The following is a 17,947-nucleotide window of genomic DNA, read 5'->3' as shown; positions in this document are numbered from 1 at the left end:
CGCCGGCGGCCGCGAGTACCCCGAGGGAGCCGCCACCGCCGGTGCCGCGCGAGACGACTCCACGGGGTCCCCTCGCGAGCCGGAGAGGCGCGCGGGCGGCGTGGGCGTCGAGGAGCTGGCGACGCGGGGGCGAGGCGCTGGCGGGGCGAGGAGGACGCGGCCGCCTTGAGGCGGGACCGCGGAGGGAGGAGGCAGGACGACGACGATGACGCGGCGCAGGTTCGCGGGTCGAAGCCCGCGCCAAGCGCGTTGGAAGCGGCCGGGGGCGAGCCGAGGGCTCGCTGCGAGCGCCTGCAGAACGATCTGCGGGTGGGTTTGGCCGCTCGGCAGGAGGCGGACGGGCGGGCGAAGCGCTGCCGGAGGCTCGAGCGTCAGGTGCAGCAGCTAGAGAAGTCGCTTGGAGCCCTGCAGGAGGTGAGAGGAAGCACGGTAACGTCATCTATCGCGGGGGTCACCAAACTACGGCCCACGGGCCGGATCCGGCCCGCGACGTCAGTCCATCAGGCCCGCCGACGGTACTTGAATTTGGTTGATAAAACGTATGGAACACGAGACGTTGTGATACAATTTAAATTTAAATATGTTTAGAATACTAGGAGATCTTCACACGTGCGGAGACCTCCTGACTGCTATGTGCCTTAAATTTACTATTTTAAATTGTAAATTATTGTATCTAGATGTTCTTGTTTATTGTAATGTTTGCTTATTTCGCGCCATCCCAAGTCCTTCCCCGGCTCGTGGTAGCTCCGCCTACGCTCTGACGTTACCGTGGTTTCCATGGCAACGTCATGGCAACACGTTACCATGGTTTCCATGGCAACACAAACACGCATCTTTCCCGCCCCCAAGTATTGAACAGAATGATTTTGCGGCCCGCGCTCGTCATTCTCTCCGTTATCCGGCCCGCTGTGAACAAAAGTTTGGTGACCCCTGATCTATCGCGTTGCTCTCTCCTCGCCCGATGTGTTTTGACGGAACTGAATGGTCTAAGTATGACGTGTGACTGAATATGCCCATAATGCGCCCGATTTTGTCATATCTAAGAAGCTAAGCGGGTTGAGTGTGGATTGTGCCAAGGACTCACGGCGGGGCTGCTCGCTGCATCCCACGTCTATGCTCCTCGCCTTCAGAAAGTCTCGTTGCCCATTCTGGCGAAGTATGGTCAAATAACCCCGCACGAACTCAGTGGCGTGGACAGGGCCTCATCCATCCAGTAGATTGACGAAGGGCTTTGCGTGCATTTCCTTTCCGTAAAAAAGCAAAAATTAAAATTCTGCCTGTTACCAAATCACACTAAATGTACTTGTGGGGTTTCTCTGGGTGCTGTCATTTTTGTTTCCCCACACGGAGCCCAAAAACTTGTTGGTGTCGGCAAAGAAGAATTGCAAAGCGGCACGCTCCAGAAAAAGTCTCCAGACTCAGTGTGGGGGGCTTTGCTGAGCGCTATTTCACGCACGTAATTAACATCGTGGTATCCGGGGACTCCTCTACTTACAAACATTCGACTTACGAACTTTCAGCGATAAGAACAAACCCCTGTCCATATGTCCAGTCGGCCTGTTCGGACCGAGATTCGTAAGTTCAACCTCCCAAGTTGGCATCTACATCTACAGGAGATTACACAACTTGTAAACCCATTCCCCGTGTTGACTTCAGGATGTGACTATGTTACACACACAGCTTCAGGACGTGACTATGTTACACACACATACAGGATGTGACTATGTTACACACACACAGGATGTGACTATGTTACACACACACACACAGGATGTGATTATGTTACACACATCACACACACGATGTGACTATGTTACACACACAGCTTCAGGACGTGACTATGTGACACACATACACAGCTTCAGGACGTGACTATGTTACACACACACAGCTTCAGGATGTGACTATGTTACACACACACACACACAGCTTCAGGACGTGACTATGTTACACACACATACAGGATGTGATTATGTTACACACACATCACACACACGATGTGACTATGTTACACACACATACACACAGGATGTGATTATGTTACACACACATATACAGGATGTGACTATGTTACACACACACACACGATGTGACTATGTTACACACACACACGATGTGACTATGTTACACACACACATACAGGATGTGACTATGTAACACACACAGGATGTTACTATGTTACACACACACACACAGGATGTGATTATGTTACACACACATACAGGATGTGATTATGTTACACACACACAGCTCAAGTCCCAACTCGACCTGAGACCACACCCGAACAAACATGCAGGCGCTTTATACAGAGGGAAAAAAGTATTTGATCCCCTGTTGATTTTGTACGTTTGCCCACTGACAAAGAAATGATCAGTCTATAATTTTAATGGTAGGTTTATTTGAACAGTGAGAGACAGAATAACAACAACAAAAAATCCAGAAAAACGCATGTCAAGAATGTTATAAATTGATTGCATTATCTCTCCCTGTGTAACATTCTTGACATGCGTTTTTCTGGATTTTTGTTGTTATTCTGTCTCTCACTGTTCAAATAAACCTACCATTAAAATTATAGACTGATAATTTCTTTGTCAGTGGGTAAACGTACAAAATCAACAGGGGATCAAATACTTTTTTCCCTCACTGTATCTCTCCCCCGTGTATCTCTCCCCGTGTATCTCTCCCCCTGTATCTCTCCCCGTGTATCTCTCCCCCTGTATCTCTCCCCGTGTATCTCTCCTTGTGTATCTCTCCCCGTGTATCTCTCCCCGTGTATCTCTCCCTGTGTATCTCTCCTCGTGTATCTCTCCCCGTGTATCTCTCCCCCGTGTATCTCTCCCCGTGTATCTCTCCCCCTGTATCTCTCCCCCTGTATCCCTCCCCCTGTATCTCTCCCCCGTGTATCTCTCCCCGTGTATCTCTCCCCGTGTATCTCTCCCCGTGTATCTCTCCCCCGTGTATCTCTCCTCGTGTATCTCTCCCCCGTGTATCTCTCCCCCGTGTAACTCTCCCCCTGTATCTCTCCCCGTGTATCTCTCCCCGTGTATCTCTCCCCCGTGTATCTCTCCCCGTGTATCTCTCCCCGTGTATCTCTACCCCTGTATCTCTCCCCCTGTATCTCTCCCCGTGTATCTCTCCCCGTGTATCTCTCCCCCTGTATCTCTCCCCCGTGTATCTCTCCCCGTGTATCTCTCCCCGTGTATCTCTCCCCCTGTAGTTCTCCCCCCTGTATCTCTCCCCCGTGTATCTCTCCCCATGTATCTCTCCCCCTGTATCTCTCCCCCTGTATCTCTCCCCGTGTATCTCTCCCCCTGTATCTCTCCCCTTGTATCTCTCCCCGTGTATCTCTCCCCCTGTATCTCTCCCCGTGTATCTCTCCCCCTGTATCTCTCCCCCGTGTATCTCTCCCCGTGTATCTCTCCCCGTGTATCTCTCCCCCTGTAGTTCTCCCCCCTGTATCTCTCCCCCGTGTATCTCTCCCCATGTATCTCTCCCCCTGTATCTCTCCCCCTGTATCTCTCCCCGTGTATCTCTCCCCCTGTATCTCTCCCCTTGTATCTCTCCCCGTGTATCTCTCCCCCTGTATCTCTCCCCCTGTATCTCTCCCCCGTGTATCTCTCCCGTGTATCTCTCCCCCTGTATCTCTCCCCCTGTATTTCTCCCCGTGTATCTCTCCCCGTGTATCTCTCACACGTACACACACTCACACGTACACACACTCACACGTACACACTCACACGTACACACACTCACACATACACACACGTACACACACTCACACGTACACACACTCACACGTACACACACTCACACGTACACACTCACACGTACACACACTCACACGTACACACACTCACACGTACACACACTCACACGGGCACACACGTACACACACTCACACGTACACACACTCACACGTACACACACTCACACGTGCACACACGTACACACTCACACGTACACACACTCACACACGTACACACACTCACACGTACACACACTCACACGTACACACACGTACACACTGACACGTACACACGTACACACACTCACGTACACACACTCACACGTGCACACACTCACACGTACACACACTCACACGTACACACACTCACACGTACACACAAGGAGAGAGATGTGTGGAGTGGTTTTGGATGGAGGGAGGTGGGAGGGGAGCCGAAAGCCTCAACAAACCTTCACTTCTGCCAGGGTTAATAATTCATTGGCGTCTTCTCCAGCTGGGTCAATCATTAATCGTACACACCCCACTCACTCTGACTCATTCCATTCTTTTAAATCCTCTCGCCTGCTCGTCTCCCTCGCAGGAGGAAAAGAGGAGGGTTGGTGAACCGAGCCGATCCATGCATCACCACCACCAGCAGCAGCACCACCACCACCAGCACCACCACCAGCACCACCAACAGCAGCAGCACCACCAGCAGCAGCAGCAGCACCACCACCAGCAGCAGCAGCACCACCAGCAGCAGCAGCACCACCACCAGTAGTAGCACCACCAGCACCACCACCAGCACCACCACCAGCACCACCACCACCAGCAGCAGCACCACCAGCAGCAGCACCACCACCAGTAGCAGCACCACCACCACCAGCACCACCAGCACCACCACCAGCACCACCACCACCAGCAGCACCACCACCAACAGCAGCACCACCAGCACCACCACCACCACCAGCACCACCACCAACAGCAGCACCACCAGCACCAGCAGCAATGTCCCCAGGCTCCGTCTCCGCGCCCCTCCGCAGCTGCAGGAGTCTGGCTCCATCTCCTGTCGCCGTTGGCATCGTCGCCGTCTTGGCGGTGGCCGCTGCTTACGAAGGTGGGCGCAGCGTTGGTGGTGCACCAGGGTTGGTGGTACACACACAGCGTTTGTGGTGTACACACAGTGTTGGTGGTGTACACACAGCGTTGGTGGTGTACACACAGCGTTGGTGGTGTACACACAGTGTTGGTGGTGTACACACAGCGTTGGTGGTGCACCAGGGGTTGGTGGTGCACCAGGGGTTGGTGGTGCACACACAGCGTTGGTGGTGCACCAGGGGTTGGTGGTGCACACGCAGCGTTGGTGGTGTACACACAGTGTTGGTGGTGTACACACAGTGTTGGTGGTGTACACACAGCGTTGGTGGTGTACACACAGTGTTGGTGGTGCACACGCAGCGTTGGTGGTGCACAGTGTTGGTGGTGCACCAGGGGTTGGTGGTGCACCAGGGGTTGGTGGTGTACACACAGTGTTGGTGGTGTACATACAGTGTTGGTGGTGTACACACAGTGTTGGTGGTACACACACAGCGTTGGTGGTGTACGGTGCTTTTTTCAGGAATATTTTTGCTGGCGTTTTTTTTCACGGATTTTCTGTTTGCACAGTCACCACATAGTCACTCTGTTTTCTCGTTCGTGTTTTTGTGTTTGTTGCGGTTGCACCCGATTCAAGAGCCGAACGGCTCACAGGGGCTATAACCAAAATAAACTGAAACTGAAGAAAAAAAACATCTGATAAACTGAAGGTGACAAAAACACAAAGCGGCTCGTGGCTCCGCACAACGATGGCTCTTTGAAAGCTCCGCGTCTCTCTCCGCGTCTCTCTCGTTCCCCGCGGAGTCAACTCGTTCGCCGAGACGGAGCGCTCCGACGGAGCCTTTGACGCTAGCAGGCGAGGCTGCTCGCTTGTTTAGACGACGCCGCTCGAAGCGTCTCACCGCGTGCTGAGATGATGCACAGCAAGCGGTGACCACAAACTGATGATGATGCCCCGCGTGGCGGCCACGTCAATTCTCGATGTGGGGATGGGGGTGGTGGGGGAAGCGGAGGACACGGAGGGAAAGGGAAAAATCCACGCGACCACATGAAGAGAGAGTGTGTACGTGTGTGTACGTGTGAGTGTGTGTTTGTGTACGTGTGTGTACGTGTGTGTACGTATGTGCGTATGTGTGTGTACGTGAGTGTGTCTGTGTACGTGTGAGTGTGTCTGTGTACGTGTGAGTGTGTGTGTTTGTGTACGTGTGAGTGTGTGTACGTGTGTGTACGTGTGTATGTATGTGCGATAGTGTAGCGGTTAGCGCGCTGCGCTATGAACCTGGCAACCCGGGTTCGATTCCTGCTCACGGCCAACACCAGTGACGATTATTCGAACCGGTCCCGGGCCACCCTTAGGTCGACTCAGCCTCAAATGAGTACATTGCCACTAGGGAGACAAAGGCGGTCGGGCGTGGTGCTGGCCACCCACCCCCTCGTGTACCGTTTCGGCCTTCATAGGTGCTCGCTAACAGCACTTGCCCCTACAGTCTGTTAAGGCTATATGGGGATCTTTGTCTTATCTTGTACGTGAGTGTGTCTGTGTACGTGTGAGTGTACGTGTGTACGTGTGAGTGTGTGTCTGTGTACGTGTGTGCGTGTGAGTGTGTGTCTGTAAGTGTGTGTACATGTATGTACGTGTGAGTGTGTGTCTGTGTACGTGTGAGTGTGTGTCTGAGTACGTGTGAGTGTGTGTCTGTGAGTGTGTGTGTCTGTACCGGGGGAATCTCCATTTGGTACAGATATAATGGGAGGCTGTTCGATGCCCGGGTGCGGTCAAGGGATGGCTCCCTATTGCTCAACCACGTTATGTATGCTGATGATTTGGTAATAGCTGCTCATTCAGAGGAGGAGTTGGAGACGCTGCTGCTGAGACTGGAGCGTGCCACTAAGAGATGGGGGCCTTACCTTCAGCCACACCAAAACTAAGCACCTGCCTGGATATTTTGTACCATCAGACACTCCACCCCCACAACTCCCAATCGGTGATGGGGCAGTTGTGGAGAGAGTGGAGAGTTTCCCATACCTGGGCAGTGTGCTTATGACTGGCTCCAGTTTAACAGCAGAGGTCTCACTCCGAATCAGTCGAGCGGCAATATCTTTTCATCGGTTGCGTAACGCTGTGTGGAAGCTACCTGGTCTGTCGCTCCGCACTAAGCTTCAGGTCTTCTCGGCCACGGTCATTCCCTCCCTTCTCTACGCTTGCGAAACGTGGACCCCCTTAATGGAGCATTTTCGCCAGTTGGAAACATTTAGGCTGGCCTGCCTACGATCCATCCTGGGTTTAACCAGACTGGATTGTGTGAGGAGATCACAAATCCTTGAAAGATCTGGGCAAGGTCCCATCGATGAGCTCCTCCGGCAGGCAAGGCTGGGTCATGTAGCCCGCATGCCCAGCCACCGCATGCCGAAACAGCTTTAGTTCGGCCGGATCGAGGGGGCTAAACGGGCGCGGCACGGGCTAGAGAGGAGATGGAGTGATGTGGTACGGGAGGACGTGGAGCTGAGTGGACTTGTCGATGACTGGTACCAGCGGTGTCAAAATTGGCCTCTGTGGAGGAGGCTCGTGAAGGACGCTACTGGGCAGTTGGAGGCAGTCGCCCTCCAACAACAACGAAGGGTGGAGGAGCGACGCTCACAACAACGAGCGGAGCGCCGGGTGGCTAAAGCACAGCAGGTTGGCACAGTAGGGGGCACAGGTGGTGCACCAGCCAGTCATTTCGGTCATCTCAGTCAGTCGACCCGTGGCACCTTGGTCTGCCCCGTGACCTGCCAGCGTGGCCTCAAGGTGCACATGGCCTGGCACAAGCGTCGTGATGTCACCGCCACTTAGTGGCGAATGGCGGTTGTGTGTGTGTATGTAGCTGTTAGCGCGCTGCGCTACGAACCCGGCGACCCAAGTTCGATTCCCTCTCACGGCCAACACCGTCAGTGACGATTCTCTGAACCGGTCCTGGGTCTCCCCTAGGTCGACTCAAGCTCAAATGAGTAACCTGGTGCGGTGTGTAGTAAACATCGCCACTGGGGAGACAAAGGCGGCCGGGCGTGGTGCTGGCCACCCACGCTGTCGTATGCCACAGTGCCAGTAGCCTTGGTAGGTGCTGCTACTCGCGAGCAGCAGCAGCACTTGCCCCGGCAGTCCGTGACAGCCGTCGTGTACACGGTGGTGGGGATTTTTTGCACGCGGCGTTTTATATTAAATATTTGCTGTTTTTTTCCAGGATGTTTCTGTTACGCGTTGTCGCTTTAAGATGTTCTGTGTTCATATTTTGTTTGTTGCGGCTGCACCCGACTTGAGAGCCGCATGGCTCACAGCGCTATCTCCATAGATATAAAAGGCAAAGTTGTGATTGTGAGTGTCTGTTCAAAATGTTTAGCGTACTTCCCGACATGCAACAAACTGGAAATTTGCCACGTGGGTACTTTCCAGACTGTACACCATCCTAAAATTATAAAAATACACTTTTGCTTTTTCTTTAGGGGGGTAGCTCAATAATGCATCTATTTTTTTTGCACGTCAAGTGAGCTGTGACGTCAAATCTGTCATGTGACCCGCGCACGTGGAAGCGTAACGCGTTGTAGTGTAGTGACCCAAGTTCGATTCCCGCTCACGGCCACCGCCGGTGACGATTATTTTTTTACCGGTCCTGGGCCTACCCTAGGTCGACTCGGCATCAAACGAGTACCTGCTCTGCTGTGTGAACATCGCCACTGGGGGGACGTGGTGAATCCTCGTCCCGGGCGTAGCCGGGTAGTACAGCTCGTACCTAACAAACTTGAAACTTCGTCTCTCTCTGTGTGCGCGCGTGCGCGTGTCTCTCCCCCCACCCACCCACCCCGCCGCAGTGGACCTGCTCGACACGGAGACCACGCAGGGCGACCTCGGCTGGGTCGCCTCCCCGCCCGACGGGGTGAGTCGAGCGTGGAGGCCACGAGACCTCTGTGGATGTTCGGGGGGGGAGGGGCGTCCATAGATGACGTCACGCACTTAGGGGGCGGGGTCAGACATTTGTGACGATGCGTGATGAGAGAGGGAGGTTTGAGAAATGTGACGTCACATCATCAAAATGCGCAACTTTAAATAAATACAGACAACACTAAGTTGCCTCGGTGGGAGTAGTTACATTGGAGAAACCAAACGACATGTCTCGGACCGCATTCGTGAACACAAAGCAGACCTGAAACACGGTAGGACCAACACCTCGGCCGTGGCAGATCACTGTTATAATTAAGTAGGCTCACATGACATTGACTTCTCCAAGACAGAGGTTCTTTGCAAGCCATCTGGCTACCATGAGAGATTCGTTCATGAGTCTATTCACATATACAAACACAGAGACAATTTCAACCGAGAAGATGGATTCTGGCTTAGCAATCATTGGAAGGATTTGATAAACCATTTCGGGTCTTAATTGATTGTTCACGCTTACGGTGGCTTTCAGACCTCATCCATTATTTTTCGTCTCCCCCCTCCTCTTTTCCGAACATAGATGGACTCGTCCTTCTGAACTGCCAAATCGCTCTCCGTGGTGCTAACATAAAAAAAAACGCCACTTTTTTCAAAATTTCTTGCTGTGGTTTTCACACCTGATGATGATTATGTTAGGGTCATCGGCCCCCGGAATCTCTCCTGCCTGCGACCCTGCCCGCGAAGTACCGACGCCCCCAGACTCTCCACTAGTGTGGGAGCTGCCGCCGCTGCACTCCTCACCGGGCGGGGAAGGGCCGCCGTGCTCCTGTTTCCTGCCTTACCGGCAGGAAACCCAATCTTCCTCGCTCGCCTCATGGTCCTTGTCGTGTGCAGGTCCTTGAGGGTTGGTAGATTGCAGGCAATTACCTTCTCAGCAGTGTGGATGATACGCTGCAGTCTGCTCTTGTCCTTGGCAGTGGCAGCAGCGTACCAGACGGTTATGGAGGAGGTGAGGATGGATTAAATGATTGCTGTATAGAATTGCACCATCATTGTCTTTGGCAGGTTGAATTTTTTCAGCTGCCATAGAAAGTAAATCCTCTGTTGAGCTTTCTTGGTGAGGGAGCTGATGTTCAGTTCCCACTTGAGGTCCCAGGAGAGAATAGTGCCCAGGAAGCGGAAGGACTCTACAATTTTGACTGGGGAGTCTAACAGAGTGATGGGGGTGAGTGGGGCTGTATTCTTCCTGAAGTCCACAACCATCTCAACTGTCTTTAGAGCATTTAGCTCTAAGTTGTTCTGGCTACACCAGGTCACCAGGTTGTCAGCTTCCCACCTATAGTCAGACTCATCCCCACCAGAGATCAGCCCAATGAGGGTGGTGTCGTCCGCAAACTTCAAGAGTTTGACGGACAGATGATTGGAGGTGCAGCTGTTGGTATACAGAGAGAAGAGCAGTGGGGAAAGGACGCAGCCCTGAGGAGTTCTGGTGCTGATGGAGCTGGAGTCAGAGACTTGTGTTCCCAGCTTAACGCACTGCTTCCTGTCAGACAGGAAGTCTGTGATCCAGTAGGGCACGTTCAGCTGGAAGAGCTTGTCCTGAAGCAGGGCAGGGATGATGGTGTTGAAGGCAGAGCTGAAGTCCACAAACAGGATCCTAGCGCAGGATGCTGGGGCGTCCAGATGCTGTAGGATGAAGTGGAGGGCCATGTTAACTGCGTCGTCCACAGACCTGTTGGCTCTGTAGGCAAACTGAAGGGGGTCCAGGAGAGGGTCTGTGATGGCTTTGAGGTGTGCCAGGACCAGGCGCTCAAAAGACTTCATTACCACAGATGTAAGGGCGACCGGTCGTAAATCATTTAGTCCTGTTGGCCTTAGCTTTTTGGGCACAGGGATGATGGTGGAGGACTTGAGACAGGCTGGTACATGGCATGTCTCCAGGGAGGTGTTAAAGATGTAGGTGAACACCGGAGACAGCTGGTCAGCGCAGTGCCTGAGGGTGGCTGGAGAGACAGAGTCCGGCCCGGCTGCTTTGCGTGGATTCTGCCTCTTGAAAAGTCTATTAACTTCTCCCTCCTGAAAGGAGAGAGTCGTCTCTGTAGTATGGGTGGGGGATGGGGCCTCTTGAGTGGGAAGGGGTAGTTCAGGACAGTCCAATTGTCTTTCAAATCTGCAGTAGAACTCGTTCAGGTCGTTGGCCAGGCGGGAGTCGTTAGTGGTGTGGGGAGCTCTGGGCTTGTAGTTGGTGATCTGTCTGAGCCCTCTCCAGAAAGAAGCAGAGTCGTTAGTAGAGAACTGGTGTTTTAGTCTCTCTGAGTACAGTCGTTTAGCCTCTCTCACCGCTTTGCTAAACCTGTTCTTCGACTCCTTGAATCTGTCTCTATCTCCACTCCTAAACGCTTCCTCCTTCTCCAACCTCAACCTTCTGAGCTTTGCTGAGAACCAGTGCTTGTTGTTGTTAAAGTTCACCCTGTTACGTGTTGGGATACAGCAGTCCTCACAGAAGCTGATGTAGGACGTCACAGCCTCTGTGAGTTCATCCAGACTATTGGTAGCAGTCGTGAACATATCCCAGTCAGTACAGTTTAAGCACGCCCGCAAATCTTCCACAGCCTCACTGGTCCACTGTTTAGATGTCCTCACAGCAGGTTTACAGAGTTTTAGTTTCTGCCTGTATGCAGGAATCAGGTGGACCATGGCATGGTCAGAGTGTCCTAGTGCGGCTCGGGGGACGGCGTGGTAGGCTCTACTGACTGTAGAGTAGCAGTGATCCAGAGTGTTCCCTTCTCTGGTTGGGCATTTAATGCATTGTATGTATTTGGGGAGTTCGTGGCTGAGATTACCTTTGTTAAAGTCGCCAAGTACGATAACCAACGAATCTGGATTTGCTCGCTCCACACTCAGAATCTGATCGGCGAGCATGCGTTGGGCCTCTTTAACCTGAGGACACGGCGGCAAATAAACTCCGACCAAAATGAGCGATGCGAACTCGCGAGGCGAGTAAAACGGTTTACAGGTTATAAAAATTGATTCAAGGAGTGGAGAACAATGTTTCAGAATCACTGTGACATCTACACTCCCCCCCACACTCCCTCCCACACTCCACTCCCTCTCCCCTCACCACGACCGCAGTGGCAGCAGCCTACGAGTGGCCAACGCTCAAGGCCCAGGCTGTACCAGGCGCAGTGCCGCCCCGCCGTGCCCAGGCAGGACAAGTGGCTGCGCACCGCCTGGATCCCGCGCGGCGACGCTCGCCGCGTCTTCCTCGAGATCCGCTTCGGCTTACGGCGCCGGTGCCCCCGTCGCCTCCCGGCCGCCGCCGCCTCCGCCGCCGGCTGCGACGACGACGCGTTGGACGTTTACTACCGGGAGTCGGACGACCCCGGCGACGTCGCCGCTGGGGTCTTCGCCGACGACGAGCGGCGGCTCTTCTCCAAGGTCGACGTCTTCGGCTCGGGCGGGTCGGAGGTCGAGGCGGCGGGCGACGTGGGGCCCCTCTCCCGGGGCGGCCTCCGTCTGGCGTTCCGCGACACGGGGGCCTGCGCGTGGCTGGCGTCCGTGCGCGTCTACCGCAGGCGCTGCCCGGCCCTCGCGGTCCGCCTCGCCGAGTTCCCCGACGCTCCGGCCGCCGGCGACGGGCCGTGGGCGCTGTCGGAGGTGACGGGGGCGTGCGTGGGCCACGCGCTCCGGCCCGAGGGGGAGCCGGAGCCGGCGATGTTCTGCAACGCCGACGGCGAGTGGGAGGGCCACCCCGGGAGCTGCGTCTGCCGTGCCGGGTACCAGCAGGCGGGGAACGCCTGCCAAGGTGACGCGTTGGGATTTGTTTTAGTAGATTCATCATCGCTTACCCTCGAGAGAGATGTGGAAAGATCCAGCGGACCTCCCACACACTCACTCGCCCACTCACCCACTCACTCACCCACTCACTCACCCACCCACCCACCTACTCACTCACTCACCCACCCACCCACCCAACCACTTATCCACCCACCCACTCACTCACTCAACCACTGACTCACCCACTCACTCACTCAACCACTCACCCACCCACTCACTCACTCGCCCACCCACTCACTCACCCACCCACTCACTCACTCACCCATTCACCCAACCACTCACTCACCCACTCACTCACCCACTCACCCACTCACCCACCCACTCACCCACCCACATACCTACTCATCCACTCACTCACCCACTTTCTCACTCACCCAACCACTTACCCACCCACGCACTCTCTCACCCACCCCATCTCATCTCTCTCCCCATCTGCTCATCTCTCTCCCCATCTGCTCATCTCTCTCCCCATCTCTCGCTACTGACAGCACCAACAGTCTGTAAAGGTTCATAATAAAGGTGTTAAACTGAGTCTGTAAAGGCTACAGGTCGGGGGGCGGGACCTTTGTGCGTGCAGTGTGTGAGCAGGGCTCTTATAAGGAGACGGCCCAAGACAGCTCCTGCTCCCGGTGTCCGCCACACAGCACGGGCAGCGTCATCGGAGCGACGTCCTGCACCTGCCACGATGGATACTTCCGGCCCAGCGGCGAGCCCCAGTCTGTGGCCTGTGCAAGTTCGTTCACTATGCGCCATACACTACACTATACACTACTACACTATACACTACTACACTACACTATACACTACTACACTACACTATACACTACTACACTACACTATACACTACTACACTATACACTACACTATACACTACCTACTACACTACACACTACACTATACACTACACTATACACTACACTATACACTACACTATACACTACTACACTATACACTACTACACTACACTATACACTACTACACTATACTATACACTACTACACTACACTACTACACTACACTCTACACTACTACACTACACTATACACTACTACACTATACACTACTACACTACACTATACACTACTACACTACACTATACACTACACTATAAACTACTACACTACACTATACACTACACTATACACTACTACACTATACACTACACTATACACTACCTACTACACTACACTATACACTACACTATACACTACACTATACACTACACTATACACTACTACTATACACTACTACACTACACTATACACTACTACGCTATACACTACACTATACACTACACTATACACTACACTATACACTACCTACTACACTACTCTATAAACTCCGTTCCGCCCCCCCCCCCCCCGGCCAGAGCCGCCGTCGGCCCCCAGGGACGTCGTCACCTCGCCGCTCTCCGCCGCCGCCTCGGTGACGCTCCGGTGGAGCCCGCCGGCGAATCCCGGCGGGCGCTCCGACCTCGCCTACCCCGTCGTGTGCCGGCTCCACCCGCCCCCCCGGCGGGGGGGGGGGTGGGGAGAGGGGCCAGGAGCCGGCGCCGCCGTGTGGCCCGGCCGTGAGGTTCCGGCCTCCGCTCCCGCTGACGAACGCCTCGGTAGAGGTGAGCGGCCTGCGTGAGAACGCCGCCTACACCCTGGAGGTGCACGCCACCAACGGCGTCTCCCGCCTGAGCGGCGTCCCCTCGGCGTTCGCGGCCGTCCACGTCGCCACGTCACGGGATCGTGAGTCGTCGTCCCCCCCCCTCCTCCTCTCGCTCACGGCCATCGTCTTTCTTTTTTTGAAATCTCTTTTTCATCTTTAGATATTTAGTCGCTTTTGTCGAATATTTTTTTTCTATCTTTTTTTAAATGGTTTTTTAAAATATATATTTTTAAATACATTCTCCTTTTTAAAAAGCTATAACATGCATATAACACTATAATAATATTATTCTTAAATGCTATGCAAAAACATGATAATTATATTATGATTAAAGACAATGCCGCCTGCATTTGCAGCCAGCCAATCACCGCTCTGCATCTTAGTTGGCCGTCTGCATTTGCAGCCAGCCAATCACCGCTCTGCATCTTAGTTGTCCGCCTGCATTTGCAGCCAGCCAATCACCGCTCTGCAACTTAGTTGGCCGCCTGCATTTGCAGCCAGCCAATCACCGCTCTGCATCTTAGTTGGCCGCCTGCATTTGCAGCCAGCCAATCACCGCTCTGCATCTAAATTGTCCGCCTGCATTTGCAGCCAGCCAATCACCGCTCTGCATCTAAATTGTCCGCCTGCATTTGCAGCCAGCCAATCACCGCTCTGCATCTAAATTGGCCGCCTGCATTTGCAGCCAGCCAATCACCGCTCTGCATCTAAATTGGCCGCCTGCATTTGCAGCCAGCCAATCACCGCTCTGCATCTTAGTTGTCCGCCTGCATTTGCAGCCAGCCAATCACCGCTCTGCATCTTAGTTGTCCGCCTGCATTTGCAGCCAGCCAATCACCACTCTGCATCTAAATTGTCCGCCTGCATTTGCAGCCAGCCAATCACCGCTCTGCATCTAAATTGGCCGCCTGCATTTGCAGCCAGCCAATCACCGCTCTGCATCTTAGTTGTCCGCCTGCATTTGCAGCCAGCCAATCACCGCTCTGCATCTAAATTGTCCGCCTGCATTTGCAGCCAACCAATCACCGCTCTGCATCTAAATTGGCCGCCTGCATTTGCAGCCAGCCAATCACCGCTCTGCATCTTAGTTGTCCGCCTGCATTTGCAGCCAGCCAATCACCACTCTGCATCTAAATTGTCCGCCTGCATTTGCAGCCAGCCAATCACCGCTCTGCATCTAAATTGGCTGCCTGCATTTGCAGCCAGCCAATCACCGCTCTGCATCTTAGTTGTCCACCTGCATTTGCAGCCAGCCAATCACCGCTCTGCATCTAAATTGGCCGCCTGCATTTGCAGCCAGCCAATCACCGCTCTGCATCTTAGTTGTCCGCCTGCATTTGCAGCCAGCCAATCACCGCTCTCCATCTAAATTGTCCTCCTGCATTTACAGCCAGCCAATCACCGCTCTGCATCTAAATTGGCCGCCTGCATTTGCAGCCAGCCAATCACCGCTCTGCATCTTAGTTGTCCGCCTGCATTTGCAGCCAGCCAATCACCGCTCTGCATCTAAATTGGCCGCCTGCATTTGCAGCCAGCCAATCATCGCTCTTCATCTTAGTTGTCCGCCTGCATTTGCAGCCAGCCAATCACCGCTCTGCATCTTAGTTGTCCACCTGCATTTGCAGCCAGCCAATCACCGCTCTGCATCTAAATTGGCTGCCTGCATTTGCAGCCAGCCAATCACTGCTCTGCATCTAAATTGGCCGCCTGCATTTGCAGCCAGCCAATCACCGCTCTGCATCTAAATTGGCCGCCTGCATTTGCAGCAAGTCAATCACTGCTCTGCATCTTAGTTGTCCGCCTGCATTTGCAGCCAGCCAATCACCACTCTGCATCTAAATTGTCCGCCTGCATTTGCAGCCAGCCAATCACCGCTCTGTATCTAAATTGGCCGCCTGCATTTGCAGCCAGCCAATCACCGCTCTGCATCTTAGTTGTCCGCCTGCATTTGCAGCCAGCCAATCACCGCTCTGCATCTAAATTGGCCGCCTGCATTTGCAGCCAGCCAATCACCGCTCTGCATCTTAGTTGTCCGCCTGCATTTGCAGCCAGCCAATCACCGCTCTCCATCTAAATTGTCCTCCTGCATTTACAGCCAGCCAATCACCGCTCTGCATCTAAATTGGGCGCCTGCATTTGCAGCCAGCCAATCACCGCTCTGCATCTTAGTTGTCCGCCTGCATTTGCAGCCAGCCAATCACCGCTCTGCATCTTATTTGGGCGTCTCTCGCTGCTCCTGTTCGCCCCGATGCGACCTCACACATCCGTGCACACCGCTTGCAAACCCCCCCCAGCGCGCGCGTTACTCCACTACACATGTAACATTATAATTATATTATTCTTAATGCATATACCACTCTAATTATTATTCTTAAAGACAATGCATCATCTGTTATTATTATCATCATCATAGCCATGTTCGCATGTTCACCACAAAGCACCGCGTGTGTGGCTGTTGCAAGTTGAGTTGATGGCTCGCAAAGCGGCGTCCGTCTGCTTGGTGTTTGAACATCTCACCGCAACTCGTATTTCATTCAGCAGCAAGGGGAAACGCACACCGATTGTCACTCACCGCACCTCGAGACGGGGGCCAGGGGGGTAAACAAACGAGTTAGCGCGTGACCACGTGCTGTGATTGCCCGCAGCACCGTCACCCGTGGTGCGTGTCCACACGGAGATCGTCTCTGAAGACGCCGTCCTGTTGACCTGGGCCGAGCCGGAGCAGCCCAATGGCATCGTTCTGGACTATGAAGTCAAATGCTTTGACGAGGTGCGTAGCGGCTCGCGATTATCCATTTTACTTGCGCGCGTGTGCGTGTGAATGTGCATGCGCGTGCGTGCTGAGCGGTGGTGCAGCGGTACGCGCTACGCTGCGCTACGAACCCGGCGTCCCGAGTTCGATTCCCGCTCACGGCAACCGGCACCGGTGACGATTATCTGAACGAGTCCTGGGTCTCCCCTAGGTCGACTCAGCCTCAAATTGAGTACCCTGGTGCGGTGTGTAGTAAACATTGTTGTATATATAGGTGTTATGAAAATTGATGAAAATAATGAAAATTAAATGAAATTTGAGATTCGCATAATTTATCCGAAATTGTGTTAATCAGTGTAATTATGCGCATAAATTATGCTGATTCGAGAGATAATCGTATTAATTTATGCGAGTGGGCGTGGTTATGATAATGCAGGTCGTTATGGATTATCAGGTCGAGCCTCGGTGACGAGGATTGTGTTATGAATTGGAATAACGCAATTAATCGTATGCAGTGACGTAGGCGTTGTGAGCGTGAATGAGAGAGAGTCGATTCGACTCTGCTCTTTAATTCCGTATTATCGATAAGGATACGATTACTCTCGATTGAACATTATGAATTATGTGTGTTATGGATTATGTGTGGTGATAGTGTGCTTATGATAGGTCCCCAGGATTCAGATCTCATTCGCAGAACAATATTATGCAGGATTTCAGGAAGAATCACACACAAACCTTCTGCTTTAATCAATTTTATTTCTAGCTAACTTTAATTTTTGGATAATATGAAAACTCAATCTCGGGATTTGGAATTTCAACACAGCGTTAACATGATAACATCACGATTGCGTTGTTTCACCTCGATAGCGGCACCTGTGGTTAATTCCCGACGCGTAACGCAATCGATCGGTTGTTGAGAGAGAGATTAAAAACATGCGAACTATTCTATCAAACCTTAACTTTATAATATGCAAAC

The 17,947-nt window shown here is 53.2% G+C and overlaps 1 protein-coding gene across 1 annotated transcript; it reads left to right on the top strand.

Annotated features, from left to right (window-relative positions):
- Positions 1-326: 326 nt before the first annotated feature.
- Positions 327-17,009, top strand: LOC142920136 (ephrin type-A receptor 2-like). The gene is made up of 7 exons (XM_076062592.1): positions 327-414; positions 4,326-4,841; positions 8,663-8,727; positions 11,859-12,531; positions 13,141-13,296; positions 13,933-14,299; positions 16,865-17,009. Exons 2-6 carry the CDS (start codon positions 4,733-4,735, stop codon positions 14,193-14,195), a joined length of 1,266 nt encoding a protein of 421 aa, XP_075918707.1. The 5' UTR covers positions 327-414; positions 4,326-4,732; the 3' UTR covers positions 14,196-14,299; positions 16,865-17,009.
- Positions 17,010-17,947: the final 938 nt, after the last annotated feature.

This window comes from Petromyzon marinus, unplaced genomic scaffold (assembly GCF_048934315.1).
Source record: "Petromyzon marinus isolate PM22_M1 ecotype Great Lakes invasive population unplaced genomic scaffold, UKy_Petmar_22M1.pri1.0 PM_G_Scaffold_68, whole genome shotgun sequence".
Lineage (NCBI taxonomy): Eukaryota > Metazoa > Chordata > Hyperoartia > Petromyzontiformes > Petromyzontidae > Petromyzon > Petromyzon marinus.
This window is presented reverse-complemented; position numbering and strand designations above follow the sequence as displayed.